Raw genomic sequence first — 22361 nt, forward strand, 5'->3', positions numbered from 1 at the left:
TGGATACCTGCTCTGAAGTGGTGGCACTGCACCAGTTAGGTCACTTGGATGGGTGTCCACAACTCTGACTGGAGATACCAAAAACACACTGGAGTCTGATCTGTGAAGAGTTTTATAGCCCACACATACATTCTAAAGTGAAAATGTCCTTGCTCTGCTCTGAGCTAAGTTCTAAAATGTTTCATGTGGAGAATAAAAGTGAAATAATAAGAATGACTCCTGGAGATGGAAATGAAAATTAAAATGGAGGCCCTGCGAGCTGAGGTAGATCCTGTGCTTTCCACCCCTGAGTTAATGTAACACATGGTCTTAAAACAGATCCCACCACATCCAAAAATGGGTGACTCAATTACTGCCAGGGTCCTTGCTGGCAGGCCGGGCCCCTTCCTGTGTCCCTAACTTCTGTGACAGTGCATATTCACAGGTGAACACAGGCTCTGCCACTGAAACTGCTGCCATGACTCAGGTTATACTGGGAAACTCCTAAAGCCAGTCGGGGTTACTTACATGTAATTAAGAGAAAAACAAAGCCTCAGGGGTTCACTAAGTGGTCTCTGAAAATCAGATGGGGAATTTTTGTAATAATAGTGTTACATTATGCCTGTTGTCTCTACCTGCCATAATCCAGTCCACCAGCTTTCTTTTCTCAAGGTATGTTTATGGACTTTGAAAATGAGTCATCTTTCAGTTTATGTAGGATTAAGAAATTTTCCCTTCCCTCCCTGTCTTGGTTTGAAAGACAGGTGTCTGCCAAGAGAGGTTGAACCCTTCCTTAGAACAGAGAATGTGATTTTTTTCCCTCCCTCCGAATTATTTAATTTTGTAAATCAAGGGCTTTCAGGCAAAGGTATGGGAAAAAAGGAATATCAGTTCTTTACTAGTATCTATAAACAAACAATAACAATAATAGCAACAACAACTAGAACCAGAAAACCAATAGCAGATGACTTGTGAGCTGCTGAGCCTTTTCCCGTGTGGTGTAATCACGGTTGCAAGCAGCAGGGGCGCTGTTGAGCTCCCAGCCAGGCAGGGCAGGTGCGATGACTGCTGAGCGGCTGCAGGTGGCGCTGTGAGCTCCCGGCCAGGCAGGGCAGGTGCGATGACTCCCGGGCGGCTGCAGGTGGCGCTGTGGCGCAGGGTCAGGTCAGCGTCCGGCAGCTGCAATGGCGGGCAGGCTGACAAACACGCAGGGCAGCGAAACGGCTCGGAGCAGCGAGAAAGCAGGGCAGCAGGGGCGGGCGCCGGCTCTCTCTCTCTCTCTCCCTCCTCGGCCAGCGAGGCAGCGAGGATTTCTGCAGTCACAGCAGACGCCGCGGTCTCGTGCGGCAGAGGGCGGGGACAGGCAGCAGAGGCCGCGGGACTCTCCCGGCAACAGCTGTGGGAAAACGCAGCCCGGGGGAAAACGTCCCCTTCCCCGTGGGGAGAAAGGTTGAATCAAAGCTCACCCAGCCAGGAGAAGAGAAAAAAACAGGGTCCAGTTGGATTCCCTCTGGTAGCAGGCGAAGAGCAAAAAAAGAGCAGCTTCTCTCCTCAGCGTCCGAACCACCAGAGAGAGTTCCAAGTGCTGGCTCTACCCTTACCCTGCCCTGCCCAAGCCCAGCTTTTTCTTTTACAAAAGACTTGATCACTCTAAACATCTAACTATTTGTTGCTTAGCAACAGGAATGGGAAGAAATTCTCAACCCCCAACACTCCCCATAATCCAGATAAATGATATCCACTCTAGCTGTCCTGCCTACTGAGAGCTGCCGAGCACATTTGTCTTGCCTAATCTTCTTTTCCAGGATCCATGCTGATTCCCCTTAAGCAATTACATATATCTAAATGTTCTGTGTGCATAATTGCTCTCCATGCATTTTCTGACGCAGAGATCAGATTTACAATCCTGCAGTGTTCTCAATCTTCTCCTAGTCCTTCTGCTTCTATTAGAAGCTCACTGGTGCCTATTGCTGTGCTTTGTCCTTTAATAAATTATCAGTAAAATACATACTTTAGAAAGAAAAAGTCAAAATAGCCACCATTAAGACTCAAGAAGGGAAATGTAAGTTATTTCTCTGATCTCACCCAACCTACAGGCTTTGGTTTTCCTATGGGCCTTCTTTTTTCTCTGCTCTGGGAGAAACCAGAGGAGCTGCCCATGGGGCAGGCAGACTGAGCTCCTCAGGCATTGGGCACAGCCTGTGCCCAGCTGGCAGGGAGAGGGGCCTGGCAGTGCCCACAGTCAGATCTGGGGGCAAAGGCCCAGGGAGTTTGCCCACAGCTCTTCCCCACTGAGCCTCTCCTGGAGCCCCATCCTAGAGCTGAGCCCACACCGCAGCCAAGCCCAGCCCCAGAGCCAGGGATAAGGGGCTGCAGGGTCAGTGGCCCTGAGATCCACCTGTAGTGTACCCTGGTGGCCTAAATGATGTCTCTGAGCCTTTCACTCCACTGTTAAAAACATGTCCTTGCATTTTTCATCTGTTCAGTATTTGTTCTGTTTCCTATATTGCCCCTTTTAGTCATTGCCATACTCTCAGCTTTCTGTATTATGTCTCTTCTTTTCCTACTGGAAGTCCTCTTCAAAAATCAAACAAAAAAATCCCCCAATCATAGCATGAGATCTGTAACTAAAATATGAACAAAAGAAAGCCTGAGTACAAAGGTTGATATTTTGCTGAACTTTCATCCAACTGCACCTGTATTGCCCCAAAGAGAGGAGAAAATAAGACTCCTCTGCTTTGTCCTGGAGAGGCCCAGAGCCAGTGTTTTTATAGTTCCCCTGCTTTTGTCTGGACTTCTTATTCTTAAACTGCTCTTTTCCTTTGCTCTGCATTAGTTTAACATTAACTCCAGAAGCGAATCCTCTAGATCTGTGGGATATGCAGGCACTTACAGGGATACCCAATGGCACAGTTGGGTGAATCAGGTTTCTGGAAGCTGAAGAAGCTGTGCTTTCTTCCTGATAAACAAATGAGAACAGTTCTCACCAGGAGGGAGGAGAACATTGTGCAAAGCTGCCCACTTAATTGCACAGAAGGTAATGAGAAGGGATATCAAAAGCACAAGTAAAGGTTCAAACTAATGTTCTGCTTCCAGTTCCCATGGACCAGATATGTTGTATTCCTTTTGTGCTTTTACAAGCCAGATTGCAGTGAACAGTTCTCTTAGGGAGTGTGCAAGCCTTGTGTTGGCTGAGACAAGCACTGCTGCTGCAGAGTGGTCCCAGACAGTGTGTGATAGAGCTTTGGTCCTACATTATTTACATCTTGTTTGCATGAAAAGATAAGATTAATATGACACATTTTAACGTTTTAGTTACCAAGTTAAGCATATCTTAATTTACAGTAATGTATTTTTTCTCAGATGGAGAACTTTTGTTTATGGGTTCTAATTATCTTGTACTTTTAATGTGTCGCGCTGCATTTTTTTTTCTTCCACTATTTGTTCCGTTTGTGTATCACAGTCATCAGTGTACACAGTTGCATTTTTGTTGGAGCTAACTGTCTGCTAAAGACTTGGAACAGTCATGCACAGACTTGGTCCCTCTTTCTGTTTCCTTAAGCTTTACTTTGAGAAAATATTCCTCTGTGTGTTATTCTGTATATGTTTTGCTTTCATTTGGACCATTCTCCTATTCACAAACTCTTTCCTTCCTGCTGTCTTCATTTGCAAACAGGGGCATGTTGGTTAATTTTCAGTTCTTCAGACCTACTCTCATCTTTTGAACCTCTGCTGTTGCAAAGCATCTGCTGCTCAAAATATTTCCCTTCCCACTCCTGCAAGAATATTGAAATATATAATTCATCTTGACCTTGAGCCTTGTCAACTTTTAATACTTCTAATTGCCTGTCTGCTCCAGCATAATCCTAAAACCTTTTAACATCTCACTTACTCCAGTTTCCAAAATTTGACCTTCCTCCAGCCTTTCTCAAGAACGATGGGCCAAATAAATTCACTTAGATGACTGCCAGTGTCTGTTTCCCTGTTTAGAGCCATCTGAATCGCAGCCTTGCCCTTGAGCAGAACAGCTGCTCCTCACGATTTGGTGCCATCTGCAGACTTGCTGAGTGAGCATTCCAACACCTCTCCCAGGTCGTGGATTCATTCCATTTGTTTCTTCCAGCTGTTAAAGAGAAGGACACAATTTTCTTCACAGTAGGAATGGTGCAGTTGGCATTGTCCTTCTAATATTTGTCTCAAGTGTTTACCCTAGAGATGAGTTCTTCAGAGTTGTTGAAATAATTGAACTTACATAGGATATTTGTAGTACCTCTTTATATTTCCTAGGTCAACAGAACTAAGTGACTGCGACTAGTATACAAATCCAAACTTCTTTTTTTTTTTTATGGATTCCTTAACCTTGACTCCTTTTAAGCCTTTTTTTCCATACTTTATTTGCCCATCCATCATTCCCAACTTTCAAAATTACTGTCTGATTTTCCTATATTCTAATGACTCAGAATTTGCAAGACACTCACTATTAGGTGATTGTTGGAAAACGCAGTTTTCCAGCAAAACTCATGCTAACTGAGCAGGCCTGAGCAAGGCTTTAGCATTTCTCAGGCCTCAGTAAAATTCCAACAAGCTACAGTGGTTTGTTTGCCTGAGAATGTTCTGTGGGAAGAATGTCATGAGAAAGATTAGGGAGTCAGAAGTGTTATGAGAAAAGGATAAGGGAGTTAACAGGAGGATCCCTGAATGTGTGAGAACAGACTGCAGGTGTGTGTGTATCTATGAATAGTAACTTCTGTAACAGTATATAAGTTTCTCGTTTGGTGAAATAAAATGGAGCTTACTTTATATCTCATATTGAGAGTGCTGTGAGTTCCCTCTCGCCGCGATGGCAGGTGATGATCAGTAATTCTGAAAATTAGACCACTTGCTTGTTGAGTTAAAAATAAAAACACACTGGTTGAATCAACTGGCAAGGCCGGCAAGAATGGAACCTGGTATTTGAAATTGTGAACCACCGGGTTGTTTTGGAAACTTCCCACAGTCAGTGGCAACAAGCACAACCAGCCGTGTATCAAACATATTGGGCAAATGTAGCATATATCTATAAAAGGAAGATCAGAAACTCCAAGCAATTAAAATTCCTACTGATGACCAAAAAGATTTGTGTGCTGGAGTGCTGGTAAAGGGAGGAAGGGCATAGCAGGAAGTGAGAAAGTGTTTTTATGTAAAACCAGGGGTTTAGAAGTACATCAGCCCCAAAAGTTTCAAAGAAGCTTTTCCTGGACGTATTTGCCACTTGTGTCTTTTCTGTTTTCTGGAAGTTTGCCATCCGGGAGGACTCAGAACCTGTTCCCACCAACTGCTGACTCTGCAGGCTGTGCTTTTGCTCAAACAGCACAGCCACAGGTGTTGGTCCAAGAGGTCTTTTTCCCATACTTTTTTCTTTAATGTCTCTGCTTGACTGCTAGTCACTGTGAGCAATTAGATTGTTCTTCCCCAGATTTCTTTAAAGTAAAACCTATAAACTGTTGTAGCCGCTCCTTTGCCTTCTACCAACATAGCAGCCCCATAAAATGCAGTGCAAGCCCTATTTGCACACATTCTGACTTGTACAGCATTGTCACTGGGGCTGCAGTGGGAGCAGTGACTTTGGGGATCTCATCAGGTCCATCCCTTGTGATTGCACTCACTGCCATCACCAGTTGCTAGACTGCAGTGAAAAGAGTTGGAACTTAACTGCTGCACTCTTTGATACTGATGTGAATTACAGTATCCCCAACAGAGTACTATCAAAACTTAAAAATACATGGAAGACCATAATCTCTATCCTTATTCGCCTCTTATCAAGGTACTCCCAAGTATTGATGCTTCGAAGTTTTATCCTGTACTTAAATGTAAGCATGGTAAGGAACCCTACTGAAATCAGTGCAACATTAAGCACAGAGAGAAATCTTTTCTGTAATAGTTTTCTTAATGTAATTCCTAATCCCTGCTGTCTACACACTTGCTCTTTTTCCATACCTATTAATGATATTTTTTCATGCTGGCAAATGCCCAATGACATTACACAGCAGTCATTATTCTGGAAGGCAGTGTCACTGAACAGCCAATCCTCCTCAAGAGCCCTTTTTCAGGTTATAAAGAAACCATTTCAGACAGAAACCTCACTTCTCCAAGGTTTTAATTATTCACACAAGTAACTGTTATAAACAAGCAACACTGCAAACCCACCAGTTCCCTGAGCTCCAAGCTGCAACTCAGGGACCCTCAAGACAGTGCTAAGCTTACCATTCAATTTATCTCTGAAGTCCAAAATCTCATCGAAAGAGATATTATAGGACAATATATATTTCTGTCTTGTTATACAGCTCATTTAAGTTCCTGTTATACTGTAATCCCTAGCTGCACAAGCAGTTTCATCTGTAAGTGACTGGTTGTGAAGTTAACCCATGAAACAAATAGCTTACATAAGGATGTGCCTGGTTGTGAAGTTAACCCATGAAGCAAATAGCTTACATAAAGATGTGCCTCAAAATCCAGATTTGATTTAATTACAAGAGGATGTGGGAACAGAATGGTTAAAAACTTGAATAATTTATGTAATTAGTGAGTTAATGTCCAACAGCCTGCTGCAAACTAGGGCAGAAATGACTGATATCATTTGAGATTAAGTTACCTGCTCTGCCAGGTGCCCCACAGGCACAGGTCACAGCCCTGCAGGTACCTCCTGCAGGTACATGCAGGTGCTTTGGAGCAGGAGATGTTCCCCTGCTGCCCCTACGCTCTCCACAAGCAGGTGCTTCCTGAGCCTCCTGGAGAGATATGCAGCCCCTTTGGACATATTGGGAACGGGCAGGTGAATGGTGCCAGGGGGAATAATTCTCCTTAACAGACTTACTCATTATATTAATCACTGAAAAACTGTTTTCAGCCAACTGTCCTAATTCCCATATCCACATTCGCCTCTATGGCAGAACAGACTTGAATTCAATGAGCTAGATAAAGGCTTATATGTGTGTGTGTGATGGTATAGAGGGGTGAGGTCAGGCAAAGTTGACTGAATTATTTCAGCTGTTTCTTGAAAACTTCAGCACACAGATGAACTTCATGCACAGGAATTATTTTTTAATGAAGTTTGTGTACACAGCTTCAGTTGCAGCCCCTGTGATTCACAACAGCCTTTGAAACACATCTTTCTCAAAGGCCCATGGTGGGTATGGGACAAGTTCCTGGTCTGTGGAGGTTTTGTCCGTGGGTGCCACACCACCCAGGAGTTCGTGGAAGGGAGAGACCGCGGGAGTGGGCGGTCGAGGCCCCGAGGGAGCTCAAATGCTGTCAGTGGGTCGCAGAAGAAAGCAGGAGATACAGTCCACTTTGTTGGTGCTCCAAGGAGAGTTTATTGAAGCAAGGGGAGGGGAGTTGGAGGGGGCTTGGAGGCAGCAACAAAATGGCCCCGAGCACTTTAATATAGTAGCATTTATAGTAGGAGGGGAAAGGGAAGGAGGAGGCTAGGGGAGCTAATGGGGAAAGGGGGATTTTTGAACGACAACGCTTATAACCAAAGAGCTAACAACACCATATAAAGAACACCAACCAAATATTTGCTTTAACAAGAACAAAGGAGAATATTCTAGAACTCAAACCATATTTGTAATCAGGGGAAGGGGAGAGGAGTAGCTGTCAAACTCTGTCAAACTTGGTGCATTCCAAATGGCCTGGAGACCAGGGGGTCGTGGGAGTGTACCATGCCCATGAGCCATCCCCATCTCTCTCCCATGGAGTTGGGGCACTCAGATGTGCCATGGCCACCGCAACACCTGGTCCAGCTGTAACTTGGACACTTCAGTGTATTACTTTTGAGTGCACTGCAGCACAGGGATGTGGAGATCAGAATGTCTTCTCTTTTTGATTAGGGATGCAGCATTTGGTGCACTTTGCCTCTGCCTCCCTTCAGCTCCAGTAATTTAGTGTGCAACTGACAGGTGCATTGATCACTTCCAGACAGCAGATTGAAAAAATGCCAAAATGCCAGTTGGTGACTTCGAATTCTCTTTGTGTGATGAGAAATGTCACCAACTTCTGTCAACCTTTCATTTGAAATCTACTGTACAACATAGAGTAGGAAGTGAGAGACACTAAAAAATGGGTTTGAGCTGAAATTAGGTTTTCCTAGAGATTTTAGTGTAAATTTCAAACATGTGGCTCTTAATAACCAAAAGGATTTTGAGTACCATATGAATTTCCTGTTTCATTTTCACCCCATAAACCATGAATACCAGAATACTAAAGCAAAGTGGACATGTAGAGCTATGACACTTTTTCCTTCAGTTTTTACAGAGCAAATATTAAATTTTGGAATTCAAGAGAATCTAGCACTCCAGAATCCAGATATGCCAGTTAATACATTTACTTGTTTTCTTTTTTGTTTGAAAAATCCTTAGCAAATTGGGAATTTAGAATGCAAGGAAGTAGTTTAAACCTTAAAAGCAAAAACAAACAAAAAAACTGCAAAACAACCAAAAACTGGCAACAATTTGTTTTGTAAATCTAATGGGCTTCAAAGTCCAGCTCTGCACAAAAGTCCTAGGAGGTTACATCACTGGCACTTCCACAGAATTTCTACTGAAAAATAAACACTTTTTACTCTTCCGCTTCCCAAAACAGACGAGAAATACCCTCAAATGAGTCACTCATGGTTGTGAAGGACAACAGAAGTCAGAGGGCCTGCAAAAGCTTACAAAGTTTTATTAGTGAATTACACACTTGGCAAGGAAATAGATAACTAGCTAGTCCCTGACCTCCTATATAAGCACAGGGCAGGGGGTTTTATATGGAGTTGGGTGAAAGGGAAGAGAGAGGGAGGAAGAGATGAATTAAACAGAGGGAGAAAGGAAGAAAGGGAGAAAAAGAGATCACCAGTCCTGGCTCCAGCGCTGATCCAGCTGATGACATCCTGTCCAGGGTTCTGTGGCACATGCCTGGACTTGGTGGCAGCACCTTTCTCTAGTTTAAGTCTTCCCTGCCCGGGAAATGAGTTTATCACTTTCTATGCAAATTAGTTATCATGCAGTCCCTTCTTCTAGACCTTTCTGGAAATGGGTCAGAGACCTTTGGGGGTCTTTTTAAAAAATGCATGCCCACTTCTGAACCACATTCCTGTGCTTGTTCTGCACTGTCCTGTGCTTAAGTCCCACAGCCAGAACAAGGGCATTTGTCCCAGAAAAGTGCTGCCCAACCCCTGTAGGCCCCTTCTCCAGACACCAAGACTGTGTCTCATGCAATCACAATGGTTTTGACCGAAACGGTTCCTGGGCCCTTGCTGACGAACAAAAATACCTCCAGTTTCACAGAACCAGAAACAAAGCCAGAGACAAAAAGGGAAGACTGTGAAAAGTTCTTTCAACAGCAATATATCTTTAAAGTGATTAGAAAACAAGTGTTACTTCCACTGCCTCTTGCAATATTTATGGCGATGTCTTAGATTTCTATAACCCAAGGAGGGAAGTGTCATCTAAGGTGTCTGTCCAGTAGCAAAGTGCCTTGAGGCTGCAGTCTCCAAGAGGGATGCTGAGGACATGGATCCCCTCTGACAGGCTGTAACTGGACAGTGAGACTTGCTTCCTCAGTATGGAAATAAAAGTTCAAATATTTCAATTTCATCCTTCCAGTAAAATGCCCAACTCATATCACTTAGGTCCTTTACCTTAGGGAGCGATGTCATCGTTCTTTTCCTTCCTGGTCAAACTGCTCCCTGCAAGGGCAAGGGACATAAAATCTTCCTGACCCAGTCCTGAGGCTCAGGATGTTTCAGGCTCACATATTCAACATATTCTGGATTTTTTGCGTGTACATTTGTCACATCTCCAAGGCAGTGACACTGGCAGAGACACTGACCTAACCGTATCTAACTCTGTCAATAACTACTGAATTAAAGAGGGGAAAAAAACCCCAACACTGAAAGAACACACAGATTTCATGAAGAATTGCAAACGTTTATGATTCAGTTAAACAAATCCTGATGGTAAAGAAAGAATCAACGACTGTTTCTCATGCTGGCAATATATATTTATTGTCATTTTGGAGAAAGATTACCATGTGTGTATCAGGACTTCAGACTAAAACCAAAATGGGATTATGAATGCTTAGCATATGCCAGTTGAAATGAAATGAGTGAATGTAAAGCTGACCCTTACAAGACCTTCAACTGGTCTATTTTCGTGTGTGTCTCCCCCACACACTTAAAAAAAAAAATCTAAACATCTTTCCCTTCCCCTTCATTTCAGCCTCAGAAAAATAAATGACCATCCAATTGCACCTTTTACTAATAATCTGCTAGCAATATCAGAACATTTATACTGTTGATTCTACAACTTCAACAGGAAGCAAAGCTTTACAAACAATATTCTTCCTCCATGTTATCTGGCTATTGAGCCCAGCTTTAAAGACTAGACTTTAGCAGACTAAAGACTGTCTTATATGAGACTGTTGTGGTTACATTATCATGCTACAAACCTTCACCACACACTTGAGTGTTCCAGAACAAGCTGCAGCAGTGGCAGGTCTGACAGTCTGTGCAAAAGCCGCTGCAATGCTACAAATTCTTAAACACCTTTGCTCTCCATCTCCTGTGGATTGACTAACAAACATTTTCCATTAATTTAACCAGTCCCACATGCTGTCCCCAAAAAGAGAAAGATGAAGATATTTTGTGCTTTCATATGAAAAACAAACAAGCACTCAGTTGAAAAAAAAAACCAAAACAAACCCTCCAACTCCAATCCCCCACGCAAAAAACCCTAGGTCAAAACTATCGGTTGCCCACACTCCCCTAGCTTTTATAAGTCACCATGAAAACAAATGCATACAACTTACTGTACAAATACAAAGCTGCAGGCATTCAAGTTACAGAACATTCTGAAAGTACTTCAAGCATAAAAAGTACACTTGATAATTGCAAAAATAAAGTTTCACTATTTTAAAAAACATTTTGATCAGAGCTCAAGCAAAACAAACATTTAAGAATTCCTACTTCAGCTTAACTGCCTAAGAACACCACCTTCAGAATTTAAAAACAAAAAAATCAGATTTTTGGTGAGAAAGTAACTGACCATGTCTTTTAATGAAGAGAAATGGTATATACAACAATGGCACAGACCTTAAGCATCAACAACGTATTTCAGGCAAAAGTAAGTCAGCAAGTGATCTGAGTCGTTCTTAGCATCATGCAGTACTGATCACTAAGAACCTCAATCCACCAAGAACAGATATTAAGTTAGACTGGAAGAAATGGAAGGAAAAATCCATGACATCAAATAGGCTCAGTTTTTGTCACTGAACTTTTTTTAGGCTAAGTTTCACTAGTGCAAGACCATTTGTTTACCCAATTAAATGAAAGCTCATAAATGTCACAATTTAAGAACACTCATACAAAACTATTTTTTCTTTTAAAAAAGTGCCACATACCATACTTTTACTAAAAAAGTTACAAACTAATGGAAGACTGTCTGTCTCCATCTCTTGTCAACAAGGAAAGGCCAAAGTGATTCTCTGATCCCAGCTCGAAATGGTGTTCTCTGACCTATCCCCAGCATCTCCAACTTGGAGCAGTCCAGCTGAGCATTCTTTGGACGAAGAGCACCCACAACTGGACTATCAGTGATCTAAAAACAGAAACAGAAGATAAAAAAACCCCACACCAATAAGTAATCAGAAGTGATAGAAGAATACTTGTATATGTAAATTAGAACTTTTTCTTCATGGCTTTCTGTACAGGTATGTTCCCCTCCTCCCTTACAACTTGTTTGAGGTTTTATTTTTCCTTGGCATTTGTTATTTCCTTGTTCTATGGTTAACTTTATTACAACATGTCAGGCCATGTGACGTATCTTAGGGTAAAATTTTCTCACTCAATTACCACCACTATTTGTGTTTTTCTACATTTTATTAATATTTTCACTCTGTAATTACCATCACAAGGTAAGCAATGCTCCAGAACATTAACAGGGCCATGTCTTGATCAATATACTTGAAGAGAGCTAGAGTTGGGCAGAAAAAATTCAGACTAAGTGATGTCCATTTTTTTCTTGCCATCTTCTGAGTCACATTTCAGTTCAAGTGTTTGCCAATTCTGAGTCCTTGGAATTTATTTTGTATGGATAAAATCTTATTGATGTGTTTTATTCCCACAACATTATCAGTACGTCTTAAAGAGCAGTCTCAAGTGTCAATAAAACTGCAGGACAGGTGTTTTAACTGAAGCAAAAATAATTTGTATTTCTTAAATGTGTGTATTCAGAAATAAATCTGGACATTGCATATCTTTTACAGAGCCCTACCTTCAAGTTTATGTTTTATCAATCTGTAACAAAGATATGGAATGACTCATGACTAAGGGAAGCTGTTCCGCAGAAATACCATTACACTTCAGACTGGGAAACTGGTGACTGACAAATTTTTCTAATTCAGCAGGTCCAAGTAGCTGTTGTTTTCCTGAGCTTGATACCAGCCATTCCCCTCAGCAACAGAGCTGCTGGGCTGGACATGGACAGCTTGTCCTGAAGAGGAAGCTCACTTGTACAGCCAGTGTGAGACCTGCTAGCTACTTGCAATGGTCAGGCACATCTGTCTGCCTCCAGATTCAACAACACATCACTTACTGGTCTCAAGTGGCTGCTGGGAAGGTTGAAAGCATCTGCAATTGCACACGCCATCTCATACTTAGTCATCTGTTCATTGCCAGACCAGTGAAATGTTCCTTTTATTGATGGGTCCTAGGGAAGAAAGAGGAACACAGGTGAAAGAAAGTAGCCAGCTGGTGCTCAGACTAATTCCTGTGCAAGAACTGTGCAGAATCATCATCCAGCAAGACCCTATCCCAAAAGGCACATTACAGCATTTCAGTGGTGCTCTGGAAACATCTGTACCTTTTCAGACAGCGCCCAACTAGGGACTGATGCTGGAAACTGGTGTTACATTTCTTTCTGACCTGGCTTTTCACAAACAGCTTGCGTTCTGTAGAGGGACAGGAGGCAAAGGAGCTGCCCACCAACCAAGCAAGGTCAAAGAGTTGGGGACGAGGAACTCAGCTGTTCTGTGCTATTCACTCACTCAAAAACAGAGGCAGAAGGCACCACACACATTCTGAATGTTAAACTGCAAACCCTGTACAGGTCCAATCAAACTGACTGTACCATGTTAACCACATGCGTATGACCCATGTTTTCAAAGTTACTGTGTGAAAAAATAAAAGTGGCTGTTTGCTGCTTGGTTCTGTTATCTTGCAAAGATGCTAATCTGAAGCTGTTGTGGTGAACAAACACAACAAAGTAATTCAATCCAGTGTCTTTGTAACACTTCAGTGTTCTTAATATAATAAACAAGGGCATCTTTGAGAATTACATGCAACCACCATGGTTTTTTTAGTTCAAGCTAGCAATTTCTAAAAGGCATATCAGAATAATTTAGGTATTTCTAATTCTCTCCTCTATACTACAAGACACAAGACAACTTTCAGAAGGTTCTGTCCCATCCTTTCAATCAATTTTGTTTCAAAGACCACAATACCCCCACAGTCATGTAAAGATTCTGTAGTATTACGGGCAGCTCTTTCCCCTCTCCCAGCATTCCAGAAATGCAAATAATCCAGATGATGCACAGTTCTCAGTTGTTCAGAAGCAAAGCTGAGAACTCAAAGTGTTTTCACCTTGCACAGGCACATTTCTTACCAGCATTCTCTTACCAGCATTTCTCTTACCATCACAATTCTTACCAGCATTCTCTTCTCTGCCAGTTGTCTGCAAACAGCTGCTACATCCTTGACATTGGTAGGAAATCTCTGTTGCCAGTGGTCCATGTTGGCAGATTTATTACTGAACTGCACTTTATCAAACATAACTGTCACAGCACTTTCCTCCAGTCTTTCCACCTCTCCATATAAGACAGGAATCCTAAGTACTGCAGTTTCTAAAAGAAAGAATATTTTAGATTATGGATGGGTAAAAATGTTACAGGATAATCTGAAAAGTGGTTTGGAAATGTTAAGAAATATGTCAATCATATTAGCATCTACAAATCACAAATAAAATGGAAGTAATATGTTGGCTTTCAGAATATAATATTAATTTATATCAAAACCAGTTTATAAACACTAAGATTATATAAGTTTATTTTAATTTATGCCATTGATTTCCAGAAAGGTAACAAGCTTTCATTAACAGCATTAAAATGCCTGTTTAGGTTAGAACAGAAATTTAAAACTGCTCTATGCAGTTACTCCAGCACTCTCCATCCTCACTGGGTAGGAGCAAGGAGAAAAATTCCCACTAATCACATGTCATCATCTTCAGGCATCAATTACAAAGATTTTTCAACCATCATGCAGAAGCCTCCTTTATAAAGGAGGATATTACTTACCAGAAAAAAGACATGAACCTTGAAAGGAATAAGAAGCTTGACAAGTAAGGAATAGGTTCACAGAACACAGTAGTAAACAATGCCAGATTACAGGACAGTGATTTGAGAAATTAAATTAACAAAGAGTAAAGAGAAACATATTTCATGATGGAATACATCATACTAATCTATCTCTGTCATGAAGACTCAAAAAGGTTCTGAGGAGAAATCCAAGAAGGCTATGACAAATTCATTAAAAGTGATAGATAGTTTTGCTGAAAGAGAAAACAAAAACATCAGACCTGAAATTAGAAGCTGAAATCATCAAAACACTGCAATTCTTAAGAGATTTGGAGAAAAATGCTACAGCTGTTGGAGAGACAAACAGAAAAAGCTAACACATAAATTATTCTCACAGAAAAGTAAACCAGAATAAGTACTTAGACAAGAAAAACAAATAGAAAACTCAACATGATGCTGATTTCCTGCTGCTCTAGAAGCAGTTACTTGGTCACTCAGCATATATATTCTTTCTCTCTTTAAATACTGGTTGAAACCTCTGTTCTTTAATTGCTTTAGATGTATTCATTCTCTGAGAAGACAGCTGCCTTCCTTTTGTTCTCAGCTCTCTGGGATGTGGAGAGGATCAGCCTCATGACCAACAGTTCTGAGGATCTCCTGACACTTTGTAGTTTCATAAGTACGACTATATACATACATACATTTATAAGCACGTGTTCCCTCCTAATCAAAGAAAAGTATCTTTTAAAAAAAATGTTAAACCCACCAAATTATTACTGGAGATGTTTGCATTGTTCAACAGAAATGGACAGGGCAGTTCCTCACATAACTGCAGATCTGACCAACTGTTACCTACCTACACTGTATCAGCAAATTAGTGGTTGGAACACAAGTACATGGAAAAAACTTATATTTGTATGAATCAAAAGAACTGATATTTTCAAGCACTTTACTCAGCACCACCTCAAAACTCTTCCTGCTAATTGTACCACTGCTGCAACTCACTGCTGCCTGCTCCAAAAGGTTATGACAGATCCTGCTCCAAAAGGTTATGAAACCAAACTGCAGTGTTGAGTGAGGAGAAGGGTCTCACTAGATACCCACATGTACTTGGATTTGGTCAAGTCTTATCTTTGTTACCACTCTAGAAGAGGGAGCAAACAGCATCACCGTCAAATTCAGAGATGGTATTTAATCTAGAGGTGGAGTGAATAACTGGTCATTTAAATATATTTTTACTTAAACAAGACTTTTCCCATCAAAGTATTTTTTACAAAGTTTCTTTCTTACTAGTAATGCCAAATCCATCATAAATAGCATCTATTTACTTACTGGAACACCTTCACACCTGTTTATCAATACCTCAGTTCTCTGGGTGGGCAGCACAGAACCACAGTGTGAGTATCATACTGACATATCAGAAGCTTTTTCTGTAAGTGTACTAAGATTATTTTCTTCAGACTTTTTGATGAAATACAAGTGCTTCTTTCCTTAAAATCTGGTACTGGACACTGACAGCACACTAACTAGAAACAGACAAATCTCTATTTTATACAAGAAATAAGTCTTACATGAAAGAGAACATACTTTTTTCCTTTAGAATTTTTAAAATTATGTTTGTATATTTTGAATGCCAAATTTTTATTAAGACTTCAACACTAAGTTTTAAAAATCCTGTTGTTCAAAACAAAAAAAATGTTATTAAACCTTTAGAAAGTGTTACAAGCAGGAACCTGATGAGTGTAGGTGAATAAAACCCAAGTGGGTGGCCTGCTGGCACATGCAATAGAGCAAAAACCCAAAGAGTAACAAAACCCCATGTTGATTTGATCTGTATTATTACTGAATCACAAGTCTGGTTTTCCCTTAAAGTAAACATACATTGAGAAAGCTTGCAATGCATCCCCCTAAATAACTGCAGTTATATACTGAATGAAGTATTTTATCTTTCCTTAGGAGCAGCAGATTCACAATAAATAAAGGTTTACAAATGTCCATCAGGAGAGACAAATAACAGAAATGAAGATGGGAACAGGTAAGAAATAAAAGCTTCAGTCAAGCTATAAGCAAGAGGAATTCCTCATGAGCAAGGAGACCAACTCCTAATCACATTCTTCTCTGAAACTCATTTCCATGGTTTTGCAACTTCACCATTGATTTCAGAGTCTATTGAGCTAATATGTAACTGAGTAAAAATAGAAAGCCTGTATTAAAAATGGTTGAGTGTCTTCTTACCGTCATTGTTTTCCAGAACTGCCTTTTCACCCTCCAGTTTGGTTTTACCATATAAATTCAGGGGATTTGGTACATCAGCCTCTTTATATGGAGGGCTTGTTCCATCAAATACATAGTCTGTACTAATGTAGATCAAAAATGCTCCAATTCCAGCTAGGAAGAAAAGGTTGATACATAGTTTATATTCATTCATGCCTTCTTTGAAATCCCAATAGACCCTTAAACCAATCTCCCAAGGATCTCATCTTCCCTCCACATTTATTCCCCGTGCTTTGTCTGTTGCCTGATCATTCACAGAGCTGTGCATGCTGCTCTTATGGAAAACAGATCCAGAGCACAATGATGGCAGAACTGGCATTCACACTTGGACTATTTGTACTGATGTCCCTGTATAAATAAATGCAGGATTTTAACAAGCCACCAAATCCATGAGATGGCTCTCCTTACCTGCCTCTTTTGCTAAGTTTGCTGAAGCAGCCACATTGAGCTGAGAAGCAGCATCTGGTTGGCTTTCTACCACATCTGGCCTTCTCTCAGCTGCACAGTGCACTATAACATGAGGCTGGAAATTAAAGACTAATTTTAAACAACCAGTATGTCAAGAGATGGCACTTGTACCCAAACTCTAGTGATGACACCCCTCAGGCAAAACTAAGTAATAAAAATAGCAGTGTTATTTTTAAATATGGCATTCTGAGGAACACCTTTTCCTTAGTATTTTTTTACAATACAACCAAGCTGTTTCAAGATACCAAAAACATTTATCATTAATTTTGCAATTGTGTTCTTCAGTAGCTTAAATTTTACAGCAAGTTTCAAGTTGTGGAGACTTTTTTCTTTTCAAACCCTGTATAGTAAAATATATTAATATATCTCTCACACACACAGAATACTAAAAGTTTTTAGATAAGCAATTTACACGTGGCTTATTTGACATACACAGATTATGAAGATGATATTTAGGACTATTTTACAGAATGGCAACCTGTATAATGTATTACAGATCTCATATATTTCTCTTGGCACTTAGACTAAAACAACAGTGAACAGTACACACTACAAAGAGTTACTGCCGTTGTATTCAAGTATTCCTCCACTTCCCCACAACTGTGTATCAATACATTACCATGTCAATAAGTCACCTGTATCCTCCCCTTTTCTTTCCAACATGCTGGCATGCACAGCTGTGCCTGCAGCCTGCCGGTGGTGAGCACAGCAAAGGCCAGAGCTGTCTGTACCTACAGAGCAAAGCTCTGCTCTGGGTGGGGCAGAACACACAGCCACACCTTTGTCAGAGAGCTCTGCCCGAGCACCAGCCCCACTCATGCCCCAGAACTCATCGGCACTATCAGCTGACTCAAAGACATATAAAGTACCCCTACCATCCACTTCGTACTCCAAAGACTTACCCGAAAATCATGGATAATGTCATGAACTGCAATAGAGTCCAGAAGATTAATCTGCTCAAATCTGGGCTGAGCTCGCCTGTATCCACAGCCAACTGCATTCCAATTATTTTCATTGAATTCTTTAAACACAGCTCTGCCAAGAAGTCCCGTAGCACCAGTGATCAAAACTCTCCTACTGGGAATGTCAACATCTTCCTAGAGAAATGAGAACAGGAAAAGTTTTGTTTCTACTGTAATGCTTTACTGTTTTTTATTTAAAAGCATGCAACACTACAGTCAGAGGCTACTGTATTAAGTAAGCTTTGCCTGAGTCTTTTGGAGTGCCTCATGGAACACCAACATCTGGGAGCACCAATACTGCAGCCAGTCAACTATTTAAACACATATTCAAAGATAACAAAACTTGAGACAGAAACTCATTTAGTTCTACAACAAACCAAACCACTAGTGAAGACAGTTCAAAGTTCATTCAAAAGCTGATAGCTTTGTGCAATCTGAAAGGAGGAAAATAACTTCTTTAGAAAATGGACCCACGAGAAGTAACATTTAGGGTCCAAATCACACAACAAATAATTCTGGATAGACTGTGCCTGTTCAAAGCTGCAGCAATATAACGTAACTCACTGTAGTAGTTAAATACTTGAATTTTACTACTAAATAGAAGAGTAATTCATTGTTATTCAATACAATAGTCTAGTAGTAAGGAAAACCAAGATACAGATCTCTTGTCAGTTTTACAAAATGCATCTGGAGGTGATTTGACAACTGAAGTTCTTAATCTCTACAACTGACTAAAGCCCCTGCACATTTTGGTACTTGGGACAGCTGTGAACATCAGCACACATAAACTTCATCCCACCTCTCCCTAGAACACGAAGTTTTCAAGACAGCAAACACAAGAAGCATGTCTATCTGTGCAATCTTTATTTTCCATTAACACTTTCCTTCCGCACCTACCACAAACAGAACCAAAACCTGCCAGCTAAAAACAAAAAATGAAAGCATATCCTTAGCATGCCTGCGCAGAACCCACAAATCTTGGATTTCCTGACCACTTTACACGCAAGGACAATTTGTGACAAATTACTATAATTCTGTACATCACAGAATGCTGCCTGCTATGTAATCTCAACAGCCCAGTAATTTCTAAGCATTGTACCAGACTGCTATTTGTTGATTGCAGCACAGGAAGCCACAGCAATCACTTCCAAATTATTGTCTTTCACCCTTGAAGTTCCAAAGCTTTTGTTCCATAAGGGTATATGCAGAGGGGCACGATTGAAACAGCCTATCCCAAAACAATTGTTTCAAGTTCCCAGCACAACAGAGGCATTTTTCTCAAGTCTAAATCTCCAGATGAAGGCTGACTTATTCCCATTACTATTGATGAAAATTAATAATTTACATCTGGACAGTTACCTGAAAATGGGAGACTGCAGCAAGCAATGTTTCAAAAAGTTACTTTTATCCTTAAATTTTACCTCCCAACACAAGTTGATTTACAATTTTTAAGGTTTCCCAGGCTTCTCTGAACAGTACAAGCAAGAACATGCAACTACTATTTTCTTCTGTACTTCTTCTCTTAGTGAAGTCTGCACAGGACAGATGATGAGGGCTTCAACAGCGAGAAGTGCCCACTAATAAATATCCAACACTTGCTGAAGAACAGAGCCAAAGGTTCTCTAAAAATGTCACTGAATATCTTCAATAAGTAGAAAGTGACTGACACAAAACCAAGTGTCATTTACAAAACCTGACGCTTGTAAGCATCATTGATTTAAGTTTGTTTATTCTACATATCATAAAGAAGATGTTACATCAGCAATACAGCTTGAACTGGACACAAGCACAGCTTGAACCGAACACAAGCACAGCTTCCATCCTATTGCTGCTGTCTGCAAGACGACTTCAGTCAGTTATTTCTGAAAGAACAAAACAAATGATTCCCATAAATCCAACACCAAGTAACCATCAGTCTGAACCTCTTCTTGCCAGAAGTTTTAACATTGTGGTGATACAAAACTCGCACAGATGAACTCTTTCTCTGTATGGTGCCTTGCTCCTTCACAGGACATCATCCAGCTGCAGCAGCATTTCTAAGATGTACTAATATTACCGAAACATGCAATTCTAAGCTTTATAATAAACCATCCAATTTAATCTTATCTGATGTCCATATTAACAAAAAATAACAGAAGTATTGTGTTTACAAGTCTCAAGCACGTAAAAATAAACAAATCACTGTATTAGCAGCTTAAAAAATAGCATTTATAAGACACCAGATCACTTTGTAGATGTGACTGAAACATAAAATAAAAAGAGCAAAACATGACGCATTTCTAGTTGAAAACCAGAAACAAGTGCTTTTAAAAAAGCTTCTCAAGCTCTATATTTGTATTTAGAAAATCATGATGAATTCAAACCACCAATTTTAAGGCATTGCCACGAAAACCCGGAAGCTACTGGTGTCACAGATTTGCAAATTAATAGGATGAGATCCAAGTCACTACAGGGAAGGGAACGCCAGACTGAGCTTTCTCCGCTCTGGCCTCCCCTGCAGCCACAGAAAGCAAGAAGCAAACCCTAGGGCTTTCCAAAGGCTCGGAATTACAAGTGAACCCACGCTGGCGCTGCCAGAAGTTGTTGTGCCTCTCTCTCCCTGCACGCCCAGCCCTCATTGCTGCGGCAGCTCACGTACACCTGAGGGCACCGCCGACCCCGTCCGGGACAGCAGGCAGGGACGAGGCTCCCGAGGAATCCCCTGTGGAAACATGCCCGGGTTCTCTACCGCAGAGGCCTTCCCTGCCAGGGGCCCGCCCCGACCCCCGAGCGCCTCGGAGCACAGCGTCGCCGTGGCCACTGCCCGTGGCGAGGCCGTGCGGATACAGCGTGCCCCAACTCCCGCAGCCCGCGGGCGCTCCCCGCTGCGGCTCGCAGCTACCCGTGCTCCCTCAGGGCGCAGCCCCTCCGGCCGCGGCCCCCCGGGCCCAGCCCGCCGCCAACGCGTCAGCGCTCCGGGCCTGCCCACCCGGCCCCGCGGCGAGCTGCCGGCCCCGCGGCCCTCACCTCCACGAGCTCACAGCGGCCCGGCGCGAAGCGGATCCGGAGCTCCTTCTCCCGGCCGACCATGGCGGGGCCAGGCCGGGCCTGCTCCCGCTCCGCGCCCGCGGCTCGCCCGCCGCCGCCCGATAAGCTCCGCGCCCGTGCCCAGCGCCGCGTCACAGGGGGCGCCCTCGCCGCGCCGCGCCCGACGCACGCGCCTCCCGCCGCCGCGCGCTGATTGGCTGGGGCGGGGCTTTAAAAGACGGGCGCGGGGCTGGGGGACGGAGAGGGGTGAGCGTGTCGGGCCGGGCTAGTACTAAGTGTGCTGAGGACTGCAGTCGGGCAGCCCACTGCACCAAACCTAACAGCAGGGAGAGGAGAGCAAGGAGTTAGAAAACGCGACCTGAGCTCCTGTCAGGAGGGAGAAGGGAAGCAGAAGGAGACTCAGTTTAGGGTGATGCAGCAAACGCAGTGGGGCTGCTGTACTGCACGGCTGCGCCCTGTCTGCCTGTCTGTGGTGCTTGCAACAGCAATGAAAAGTAGTGCAGTAGACTGTGCTGTTTTAACATTTGACCAAAGTCTACCTATTAAAACTGTGATCTTTCTCTTGTGATCTTTGTTTTGTACAAAGGTAAGTGGAACTTGGTAATTAGACCAAAATACCTTATTGTCCTGCATTGAACTTTGTCACCTATGCAGAGGAAATTACTTCATTTATCCTTTTAGAATGCTGGAAAATGATACACATTTTCTATTTGCCTTTATCCAGAGCTGGATCTAAAAGCAACTGGTAAAATCCACTGAGAGGAGGGGGGTTGTGTTTGAGAAAGCAATCAATGCTTACAGTACTCGTCGTACATGTATCAATACTTGCATACAAGATAACAGCTTTGGTTTTGTGTTTTTTTAATACAAGTGTTGAAGCTAACAGGATACTGTATACAAAGTGTCACCGTACTATTTCTGACTCACAAAGGCAGAGATCATGCTTAGCCTTTTTTTAGCAGGAAGACTAAAGTTAAGTAGGTGCATAGGACATACTGGCCAAAACTCACTTTAGCTATGTTCACATTTGCATTTACCTGATGAATTTATTACAACTTGAGTTGATTTAAACAGTATTTAATTAGTAGTACTCATGGAAGAAAACCAGAAGAGTCTACTAGAATTTAATAGAATATTGCACATGACCTTTACTTATGACAAACAACTGACATGTGAAGGAGAAAAAGGTGTATATATCTATTAAGATTAGAGCTCTATTTCAAAAGATAAGTAATTTATAACTTGAAATCAAGAAGAAAAATCTACAAAGAAATACCAAACTGT

At 41.8% G+C, this 22361-nt stretch overlaps 1 protein-coding gene across 1 annotated transcript; it reads right to left on the reverse strand.

Moving 5' to 3' along the window:
• Nucleotides 1-9977: 9977 nt before the first annotated feature.
• On the reverse strand, nucleotides 9978-21232 carry MAT2B (methionine adenosyltransferase 2 non-catalytic beta subunit). Its single transcript, XM_085073442.1, has 7 exons — nucleotides 21057-21232; nucleotides 17991-18185; nucleotides 17029-17143; nucleotides 16582-16734; nucleotides 13703-13896; nucleotides 12591-12704; nucleotides 9978-11594 (listed from the first exon to the last, which is right to left on the reverse strand). The coding sequence occupies exons 1-7, from the start codon at nucleotides 21117-21119 to the stop codon at nucleotides 11424-11426; spliced, it is 1005 nt and encodes a 334-aa protein (XP_084929568.1). The 5' UTR covers nucleotides 21120-21232; the 3' UTR covers nucleotides 9978-11423.
• Nucleotides 21233-22361: the final 1129 nt, after the last annotated feature.

Source organism: Lichenostomus cassidix, chromosome 13 (assembly GCF_008360975.1).
Source record: "Lichenostomus cassidix isolate B80296 chromosome 13, HeHo_3.0, whole genome shotgun sequence".
NCBI lineage: Eukaryota > Metazoa > Chordata > Aves > Passeriformes > Meliphagidae > Lichenostomus > Lichenostomus cassidix.

Coding starts and splice junctions, on each gene's coding strand:
- MAT2B (XM_085073442.1), bottom strand. CDS start 21,119: ATGGTCGGCCGGGAGAAGGAGCTCCGGATCCGCTTCGCGCCGGGCCGC. Junction 13,897..16,581: donor AGTTCTGGAAAACAATGACG/GTAAGAAGACAC, acceptor TCTTTCTTTTAG/AAACTGCAGTACTTAGGATT. Junction 12,705..13,702: donor TGGCAGAGAAGAGAATGCTG/GTAAGAATTGTG, acceptor TTTCTTCCCTAG/GACCCATCAATAAAAGGAAC.